The sequence below is a fragment of the Euprymna scolopes genome, chromosome 43, assembly GCF_053919585.1.
Source record: "Euprymna scolopes isolate OS-2025 chromosome 43, ASM5391958v1, whole genome shotgun sequence".
Taxonomy (NCBI): domain Eukaryota; kingdom Metazoa; phylum Mollusca; class Cephalopoda; order Sepiida; family Sepiolidae; genus Euprymna; species Euprymna scolopes.
The window spans coordinates 37,331,489-37,342,710 of NC_136524.1; the positions used below are offsets into that span (position 1 = coordinate 37,331,489).

At 33.9% G+C, this 11,222-nt stretch overlaps 1 protein-coding gene across 4 annotated transcripts in view; it reads right to left on the minus strand.

Moving 5' to 3' along the window:
* LOC145268294 (uncharacterized) overlaps positions 1–11,222 on the minus strand; it is a 672,998-nt gene that overhangs the window by 317,151 nt on the left and 344,625 nt on the right. For all 4 annotated transcript variants that reach the window (XM_080123705.1, XM_080123703.1, XM_080123706.1 and 1 more), the window contains exon 3: positions 10,951–11,058. In XM_080123705.1, coding sequence (XP_079979831.1) covers positions 10,951–11,058 — 108 coding nt within the window. The remainder of the gene's footprint in view (positions 1–10,950; positions 11,059–11,222) is intronic.

An 11,222-nucleotide genomic window follows, 5' to 3' on the forward strand; every position in this document is an offset into this window, starting at 1 on the left:
CGAAATATATTTATGTTATGAATTTAAAACAAGTAAAATATTGTTTATTTTCCTAATATTACGTTGTGATTTGGCTTTCAAGCGCACTTGATGCATATTTTATTCAAAAAGAAAGGTTGTTGATATTTCTGACTGTTAAGTTAAACAGCCTGTAGTCTCGCATTAGCTCGCAATATTTCCCACAAGGGTTTTAACACTAGGGCTTTTTTAATAAGGATTATTCCATTATGAGTGAATAGGTAAGTCCCCATAATAATAATAAACCCTTTTCTGGTCAATAAAACAAGGTAAATATTAGTTTATTTTCTAAGAAAAAAAAAAACTATCCCCATTTCCAATCGCTTTCAGAGTTCTTTTGTGTAATCCCATTCCATATTTCTTTTTTCATTAGTCTAATTCATAGAAAGGGCACCGGCAGGTTGAACCAACTTCCTCCAGAGGAGAAAGTTTCATGGGAATATCAAATTCACAAGCATTCCCCAGTCATTTGGGTACATGACAGCATTAGATTTTTGCAGTTCTTACAGAGAGGTGTCAATGTCCTCCAACATACATCACCTGGTATTACCAAATGGTCATCCATCTTGTTATGATTAGGCTCAATGTTGCTTAACCGGTGATCCGAGGAGAATTTGAGTGTCAAAGTGATTATGCCATGCATTTTTGATTGCATATAAGGTAGGGGGTTCCTGACAAGAATTTGCTGGCATTGGGTTTGAAGGCAACCAAGTTGTAGTCAATAGATAAACAGTCCTGTAGTAATGTGTACCGTAGATGGGAAGCTCTTTCAAAAAGCTATGTTCATGCGGGTGATCAGAATGGCAATAGGAAGGGGAGGGGAGTTTACTCTCACTAATAGGTCCTCTCACTACACTCATGCTTACCGTGTGCCAAATTTAAGAAGACACATAATTTAGATGCACCAGTTCCTTTTTAGTTTCATCATTTTGGAAATTATGTAAGACTAGCAAAGTGGTGCTCAAAATTGTCGGTCGTAAAATATGCTTCAATATATTTCAATTCATGCCAAATTTCGTATTTCTTGTTACAGAGCCAATTCTCTATTGAATATTATTTTGTACCTAATATATCGTAGTGATTGCAAAAGTATTCAAAAACATAAAAGAAAATTACTTTTATGCCATCAGGTAGAATCGAAACCAAACATTTACCACTCCAGCCGTGTTTGATATCATTTGAGCTAACCTAACAGATAGATAAGAACGTTATAAAATTAAACCACTTTCAGCTATAAGTTTACACATACGCAAGCTAATACAAATGTCGGTAAGTTGAAATGAACATTTTGCACTTCAACTTGCCGACTTCTGTACGTATTATTGATCCACCCAAACAAAGATTTTACTAGTTATTAGTGTTGAGAGAATTCATCAGAATCGGGGAAAAAAAAAAAAAAAAAAAAAATCGGAACTTTTCGGGGTATCGGAATCAGAAAAATTTGTGTTTATTTTCCGATGTCAGAAACGATTCCTTTAATTATCTATTCTTATTTGATTTGGTTTAAAACAAAATCTTCGACTGTTGCCAGTAATAATGAAATAATAAATATTTATTGATTTTAAATTACCAGTAAAACTAAAAACTAAAATCTATATATCACAAATAATAAATGGGTTTTTACGCTTGAAAAAATATACCCACATTTAACGTGTTTTTATGGTAAATTAGGGGGAGGGGGAATAAACACTCTATAGTTAAATATTTAGACATTTATAAAGAATTGGAATAAGTAGTTGTATCGAATTGTGGAATTTAGTACAGAATCAGTCAAAATATTGGAATTGTCCCATCATTACTTGTTATAAACTATCCTTGGTGTATGATTACTATTTCCTGATAATTCAAGTGTTATGTGACCAGTAGTTTAACAGTTTATCAGTTAAATATTTACACACAGTCATCGTTTCATGTGAGGGCCACATCATGCCACCTCACATCTTTGAAGTTGTCTTGAAAGTTGACACCAAAGTGTACCTGGATGTGCCGAAAAGTGTGGTGATTCCCTGGTGAAATCAGGTGGCTACTGGCAGACCCTGGGTGTGGCAGCAGAACTCAGCGCTGGTCCTCAAGTCCAAAGAGACCCAGGCTTGGCTTCAGAAGGAGTGTTACGACTTTATACGCTTCCTTCACTGTTCCCCCTCCTCTCCTGACCTGAACTCGCTGGACTACTTCATTTGGTCAGACGTCGAGAACATCACTAACATGATCTTCCATGACACCAGAGCCAGCCCAATTGACATCATCCGAAGTTCTGGACCCATATCAAGGTGGTGATTGAGGCTGAAGGCGGCTACATTGAATAGATGTCAGCTCTATTACATAATCAAGTTACCCAAATTGATTTTTTTCAATAAAAGTTTTAAAATAAAGCTGTAGTCTTATTTTTCTTTGGGGCAACAAATTTATCGTTCCATCCTGTAATTGCTGTTTAAAAAAAACTTTTAATCTTCAAATAATCTGTCATTGATAACATTTAATCCTATTAAATACTCATCTAGTGTCTTTCAGTCTTAGTTGTATCCCTTTTCTTCCCGAGATTTTTCCTGTTTTCGATGAGAAATCGACTCTAAAACTTTTTGGTCTTTCTTTCTCATCAAATAGTTCTTGGGAGTTCATATGTTAGATCCCCTGCTCTTTCTGCTTCTCATAAAATCAGTTCTCTCTATAACTCTAAACACTTTCTCACACCCGAGACTATTCTCTACCTCAACAAATCTACTATCAGACCATGTGTGGAGTGCTGCTGTCATATTTGGGTTGGTGAATCTGTGTCCCATTTAAAGCTGCTTAGTAAGATACCGAAACATATCTGCAAGTAATTGACCCCACCCTTTCTTCCTCACCGCAACCTTCCTCTCACAGACATGATGCTGCTAGTCTTTTTTACAAATACTACATATGTTCTCCAGAATTGTCTGATCTATTTCCTGCTTCCTTTGTTCCAGCTCTTTGACTCGTTTGTCTAGTGGTCTCCATCAATCCGCCGTTTTGATACCCCATTGTAATACAACTTATTTCAGTAGCTTCTTTTCGAGGACTACAAGGTTGTGAAACTCTCATCTTGCTCACCATTTTCCTTCTACCTACAGCCTTAGTCTTGAAAAAGACTAAGGTCAATAGGTATCTCTTGTCCTTGCGATAGTCAGGTTTGTTCTTATTAGCCCCCTACATAAAATGGCTTCATGCTTTGTATTGAGCGATTTTCATTAAAAAAAAAAAAAATTAAAAAAATAGGGATTATTTTACAGTCCACAGAGTTTCGAAAAAGTGGTAAAAAATATCAAATATATAATAGAAATAAATGTTACCAAAAGCAAAATAAGTTACTCTTCTACCTAGGTGGATAGGTATTTAGTGTTTGTAAAATGTTTATTCGGCTTGAAAAACAAGTAACGCCATCCGTTACACAAGCACAAGAAAAAATGGTCCCATAAAAAAATACACTGCAGCGATTTTTGCTTGTGCTTGCGTAACGGTTTTACTTGTTTAAACATTGTACATTAAGTAAAAACACTAAAAACCTATCGAGCTAGGTATGAATGTAACTTATCTTGCCTTTGGTAACATTTATTTGTTATATATTTGTACTTTTTTTAATCACTTTTTCGATTCTTTGTGGATTGTAAAACAAACCCGAATTTGTTTATTTTTAAAGAATATATTTGTAGCACTTTTCATCTTCCATACAAACACAAGAATTTTTCATTTTCCGTTACTTTTCTCTCGATTCAGACGATTTTGATGTTTCACAAGCTCACTCTGAAATCCATACGGCTCAGCGACCACTTACAAATTACTAAGTGCAATTAGTGTAGCCACTTCAATTATACCACAACTTTAATTCTATATTGTTTTAACACAATGCAGCATTGTTGCTAATTTTTTTTTTCATCATCACCACATTATCAAGGCCAAGAGGCCACTCAAGGATAAGGGTTAAAGAGTGTACAGTAGAAATTGGACAATATAGTAATCATTAGTAATGAAAATTCGGTAAATTTGTTAACTTATATGGAACGGCTCATCAAGAACTTGTTTACGTTAGACTTGAAGACAACCATATTGTAATCAGCCAGAAAGCAGGAAAACGGAAGACAATTCCACAGGCGTGCAGTTCTAAGAAAGAAGCTTTATTCATGGAATCTACGTTTAAGTTTAGGCACAGATAAAGAGTGGTGGGAATTATTGATAGTGTTTTCAGTTAGACGAATGTTTCTTGTGAAAGTTTGGTGAGGGGGAACCATAGACTGAAGCTCAGTCGAACACTTTCCATGAAAATAACGATACATCAGAGACAAACTTGCAACATCTCTTCTGTGAGATAGAGGTTGCAGGGAAGAGAAAAGGACATCTCCTACAAGGCTACGAAGTCTATTTTGAACTCTATCAAGACAGGACAAGTCCTTTCTATTTGCAGGGAAGAAACAAAGACAGTTCATATATGCACATTCATCGTTTTACTTTAAATGAAAGATGCAAAAAATAAGCTGACGCTCATGTGAGAACATAACTATAACTATAATGATCTAACAATATTTTCCATGGACGACATAGCTCACTTGTTAGATTGATCTGTCAAAATAGCAGTTACGGTTTCAATCCTAGCTGTGGCTACACTGTAAACAATTTTTTTCCCCCCTAAATTTTTGAGATAAGGATTGATATTTTTTATTGGATTATTTGGACTACTGTTCTCATCTTGAGTGTTATTCTCATAACTTTTTAGTTGATGTAACTTCCAATTCCAATCTTCTTCATGGAGTATCTTGTTGAACTTGCAAGGACCCGGGGCATAGTAGATAAAGTATTTAGTAACAATTCAGTTGTAAGTTACACTCGATATTGAATTCAGACTATATTGAATATCCACTCAAGACAAGGGACATAACTCAATATATACAAGAAGGCCACCGAATTTTGATAACTCTAATTTTAACATTGCTGGTGTCGGGTGTAAGTCAAAGTTCCAATAAAAAGAAAAAAACAAAAACAAAAAAAACAAACAAACAAAGAAAACCGGTTATTAACACAAGTCTCTTAGAATGTCAGTAGAGGCGCCCATCTTTGTCACACCGTTTGTGATTTGTTCCTGTGTTTTTTTTGTTTTTTTTTCATAGCCATGTGCTACAAGATGAGCTTTCGTTATCTTTTTGTTATCCTTAACTTTCTGTTATCACCCATCTTGTTGACATGCATTTTTAACCTATGTTAGGGACACATTCATACACTTCACAAGTTTTCATGTTTTTTATTTTTTATTTTTCTCTTTTGTATCAATCACATCTTTTGCTTGTTCTTGTTCAGTTGTGATAAAAACATATTCTTCACGATCTTCTTTTATTTGGGGAAGTTCTCGCCACTGATCAACCTTATCCCAATTAATATGCACTGGACATTCATTTTCTGGAGCTGGTTCTATATTCCGTCAATGGCCATAATTTCCAGTTGATTTTGGTTGTGTACCCATAATCTTTCCTTTTTTTCCACTTTTTGTTTTTACTTCCAATAATTTTATATCCCACTATATTCCTTTTACTCGACCTTGTCAACCTTGTAGTATTGTCTTTCAGTTCCTTCCTGTTACTATTGGAATTTTCATCATGTTGATCTTCAACTTCCTCTTCCAAAACTTCATTTATCTCATGTAAGGGAATTGTATTTTCTTTATTCCTTGCTCTTCAAATACCCATTAACCCTCTTTACCCAAAACTTTGGTAAGGCCACGCCATCCTTTATAGTTTTATCTTCTATAGTAAACGCTGTCCCCTGTCACAAATCGTTCATCCGCATAATGTCTTATATTAAATCACAGTGCTCTCTGAATTCTTTCACTTGATTCAGCCTTCATGAACCTTTTTCTCGCAGAATGTAATGCATTTAAATTCATTCTAACCATATCACTGGTTGCTGAAGCGTGTCATGCATGTAACTGACGGCGTATTTATGTTGGATCCAAAAACAAGCCTGAAGACCATTTTTGGCACTAACAGCCCAAGTCAAAGCTATTTATGGTTCACATTTCTTATCTTCCAATGTTTTCTCCATTGCTTCAACCAATATTAGATTGTGACGTTCTGCACTGCCATCACTGAATGGACTTTCAGTGACTGTATTGCAGGTTTCAATATTCAGTTTTTCATTCATCTCCCTGTAATTAAATTCTCCCTCATTATCACTCAAGAAGTGTTTGGGAACTCCAAAATCTGCTATCCACATTAAAAATATGTTACTCTTCTAGGTTTTAATCAGCCTGGCAGCAGAGTACCTCGTGGATCTGTCAATTAGGTGTAAAATCCAACATTGTTTATGTCTGAATTCTTGTAAGTCCATACATTCAGTGCCATTAAAATCGTTTCCCCGAGCAAATCCCACCACCAGATGAAGAGGGGAGATCTTCTAAGCCTTAAACAAACTGAACACAAATCACAGACATCCTTAAAAAGAGCTAGAAACTCCCTATCACGAAAGGCCCTACTGCCTGTCACCAATGATACCAATTTCTCTTTTGACGCATGAGCAAATGTTTATGTAATTTCTCAGCCTTCGTTCTTTTCTCCATTCTAGAGCATTTTTTTAAGGCTTCACAATGTAACACAAAAGCATCTTTATTAATTTTTATTTATTGCAGACTATTATTCTCATCTTTATTAGTTGTTGTTTCACGATGTTTCGGCCAACTATTCCTCTGACCATCGTCAGGTGGTAACCGCGACGGATAGGAACTCCGAATCTCCTAACTGCATTCTCAGCAATCACTGCCATCCGTAGTTGTTGTCGTCTCACCACATTTTGGCCAAGTAAGCCCCTGGCCAGCTAGGAGTCAGGAGATTCGAAGTTCCTATCCGCTGCGGTTACCACCTGACGAAGGCCAGAGGAATAGTTGGCCGAAACGTTGTGAAACAACAACTAATAAAGACGAGGATAATAGTCCGCAATAAAAAAATTAATATAAATAATACTCATCTTAATAATGAATTCCAATTAAAATAATATATATACCATTCGGTACGGACCCGACCATGAAAGATCAGATAATAAATAAACGTGGATTTATAAGATCAAAAATCCAACCTTGATCGCCCTTTGGGGCCCGCGATGCAGTTGATAGAGACGTTGAATCTCTACAGTTCCAGATGAGAATTGTTTGAAGATAGCGGTTTCAATCCTACCCAAAGTGTGCCAGAGGTTTACTTGGCCAAAGCGTGGTGAAACGACAACAACTACGGATGGCAGTGATTGCTGAGAATGCAGTTAGGAGATTCAAAGTTCCTATATGTTGTGGTTACCACCTGACGAAGGCCAGAGGAATAGTTGGCCGAAACGTCGTGAAACAACAACTAATAAAGATGAGAATAATAGTCCGCTATAAATAAAAATTAATATAAATAATACTCATCTCAATAATGAATTCCAATTAAAATAATATAAAAGCATCTTTGTCAATGAAAGACTATAATGTCCAGAAGTTGTCTTTTGCAATTTTATATATCTACCTAAAATCTTACAGCTGTCACTTTTAAAATTTAGTACCATGCCAGCAATTTTCATTAATTTATATGACTTAGTAACAAGGGTAAATCGTTTGTGACAATGTCAGCCTCTATGTATGCTTTGACAACTTTTATGCCTTCTATAGTTACCGGAAATTTAACTACTTTAATTGCTTAGTAACAATTTAACTACTTTAATTGCTTAGTAATTTAACTACAAGTAATTTAATTTAATTTAATTACTTTTATTAATTTAATTGCTTAGTAATTTAACTACAAGTAATTTAATTTAATTGCTTTTATTAATTTAATTGCTTAGTAATTTAACTACTTTAATTGCTTAGTAACAATTTAACTACTTTAATTGCTTAGTAATTTAACTACAAGTAATTTAATTTAATTACTTTTATTAATTTAATTGCTTAGTAATTTAACTACAAGTAATTTAATTTGATTTAATTGCTTTTATTAATTTAATTGCTTAGTAATTTAACTACTTTAATTGCTTAGTAACAATTTAACTACTTTAATTGCTTAGTAATTTAACTACAAATAATTTAATTTAATTTAATTGCTTTTATTAATTTAATTGCTTAGTAATTTAACTACAAGTAATTTAATTTAATTTAATTGCTTTTATTAATTTAATTGCTTAGTAATTTAACTACTTTAATTGCTTAGTAATTTAACTACAAATAATTTAATTTAATTTAATTGCTTTTATTAATTTAATTGCTTAGTAATTTAACTACAAGTAATTTAATTTGATTTAATTGCTTTTATTAATTTAATTGCTTAGTAATTTAACTACTTTAATTGCTTAGTAACAATTTAACTACTTTAATTGCTTAGTAATTTAACTACAAATAATTTAATTTAATTTAATTGCTTTTATTAATTTAATTGCTTAGTAATTTAACTACAAGTAATTTAACTACTTTAATTGCTTAGTAACAAGGGTAAATCGTTTGTGACAATGTCAGCTTCTATGTATGCTTTGACAACTTTTATACCTCCTATACTTACTGGAAATTCAACTACTTTAATTTCTTTTACCTCCTCTCCATCACTAAAACAAAATGTCCTGTTGGATTTAAAAGTCTTTACTAACCACTTATTTTGGTCATTTAATGTACCAAAAAATACATTAAACCAAAGTTTTCCAGTAACAGTTTTAGAACAGGTAGAATCCAACACTGTCATACTCAGTGTCTGCTTAACAAGATTGGACATTTTTATATTGGACTCATTTATCAATGTTCGATAACAGGACTCGAAATTAATTAATGAGAGATGTACATGGTTTGAATCTACAACAGTGTTAATATTTCTAGGACCAAAACCAGTACAGTCTCTGGCAAAATGTATGTTTTGCATTCCAATGAAGAAATATCAGAAAATACTTTTTTTTAAAGCATCCTTCATTGCTGCATAAGTTAAACTTCCATATGTTGTCCTTGCTAATTTTTTTGTTTTCTTACGATACATTTGCTGCATTAAAAAAAAAAAAAATGTTTGGACTCCTTCCGGCAGAGAAATTCTGTTTTATGTAATTTCTGGTACAAGAATTCCTAACGTACGAAAAAATCATTCATGTTTATTTCAGCAGCTCTTTTGAAAGAGTAAAATTCCTTGAATGACATGTATGCCATCTTGTTTTCTACCCTTAAATATATCTCGTCCAACTTGTCTGTAATTATTTTTAATCCGTCAGTTCGGCCGATATCTGTGATGTCTAAGTGTCTTGTATATTTTGAGGCAATGACAAAATACTGCTTGGCCCTGTTTTTCTTTAGGTAAATCCGTGAAGGTAGACCATATACTTATGTCTTGTTTCCACTCGGTGTACATTTTCTTCATTCTGCAAGATAATTGGCTGTTTCATCGATGATGCCATCTTTCTTTCAACTGTGTTTCAACGTAAGTTGAACAGATATGATATTTGTCACACGAAAGAATACACTTTGGTATCAATGTCAGTTCACTTAGTATTTCCCACGGCGCAGGATAAATACCGTTGGCCGGACGCTATATTGAATATCCACTTGTGACAAGGGACATAACTAAATGTATAGAAGGCCACCAAGTTTGATAACTCCAACTTTAACACTAATAACCTGATATTTAATTGTTGTGTTTTCTTTGAAACGACCAGGTGGAAGAATGTTTAATACTGATTCATTCCTAATAAGTCTGCCAACTTGCGAAAGAATAAATTAGATTGATGCATGGGATTAACAATATATAAACAAGCAGAACACTTCCCCCTGCTCCAAATCGTTTCCAAATTGCCCTAGGAGTGGAATCAGACGACTTAATTACAAATCTGATGAGTCAATGTATTTATTTTACATTTATAAACAATGGACTGAGTTTTTCATTTGTTGAATTTCTTGTTTTTCATGTTAAGAGACATTTTTTTTTCTACATTGGCCGAAATACTTAACTTCTTTTTCCTAAAATAAATTACATTTTTTTTCTTTGTCTAATATCACTTGATGTTACCGTGAATTTTAAAAGCGACAAATAGATTCCCAAGTTTTTTTGCGTTTGTTTCTGTATTAAACCAGCAAGGAGACCTGACGTAGCCTGGGGATTGAATTAGGATTAACGAATGTTACAAACTTTCAATACTTTTATTGTCATCGAAAATTGGTGAAATCACCCATTCGTCAATGAAATCAATTGATTGTCTGCTGTAGTCGTGAACCCACCGTGCTGCACTGAGAGGAAGATCACATGTCTACCCTTAGTCCACAATACACTGTGGTCTACATCACACTGTAGAGAACCTGCTGTTCATTTTATAAAATTATTTTTATATAATGGATTAAATTGAATTTTAAAATGAAAATGTCAAGTATCATAGTTCAATTGTACTCTAAGCTAAAACATTCATTTTAAACGAGCCCCTATCTTATCAAAACACTTATTATAAATACCTCCAACAAACCCAATAATCAGCAAAATCCCACCTCTACACAGTAGAGATCCCTAGATGTAAGAAGGCCTTCTACTCTAATAGTTTCTTCCCCAGAACTGCTATACTCTGGAACTCCCTTCCGGCTTCCTGTTTTCCCAACTGTACTGACATGCAGAAGTTCAAGTGTAATGTGAACAGACATCTTGCTCTTGCTGCTCAACTCCTTACATAGTATCCCTGCAACTTATGTCCCCGATAGTAGCCCCCTGCACCAAAGTGGCACTGTGCCTTGTTTGAAGTAAAAATGGAATAATATATATATGCAAGGCTCTTCTGCTTGTATGGTGATATATCCTGCTCTACTTCGGTATTGAGCACTCTTTTAATTACATCGTTAAACTTCATTGGCTACTTAACCTCTGGAAAACAATAACCTCGGGGTAAAATTTTTGAAAATAAGTTATTGAAAATGAAAAATTCATAAATATTAAAAAAGTAAAAAAAAAAGAAGATTACCTTGAGGTAGGAAGCTGACTGCCTCTTCCTCAAGATCACCTTTGAGTGTAATATTCTTGCTCAGTCTTTCCAATGTTCCAACCTCAGAATCTGTGTCTGGAACATAGCCTGCAAAAAAGAAAAAAAAAAAAAATGAAAAAAAGAAACGATAAATATATTTTCTTTATCAGAGGAGGAATTGAAATAAGAAACTCTTTAAAACTAGCAAGGCTACTTGGCATCCACTTGGCAACTTTCTGTAAATCATGTAGATTGCAACAATAAAATGAAAA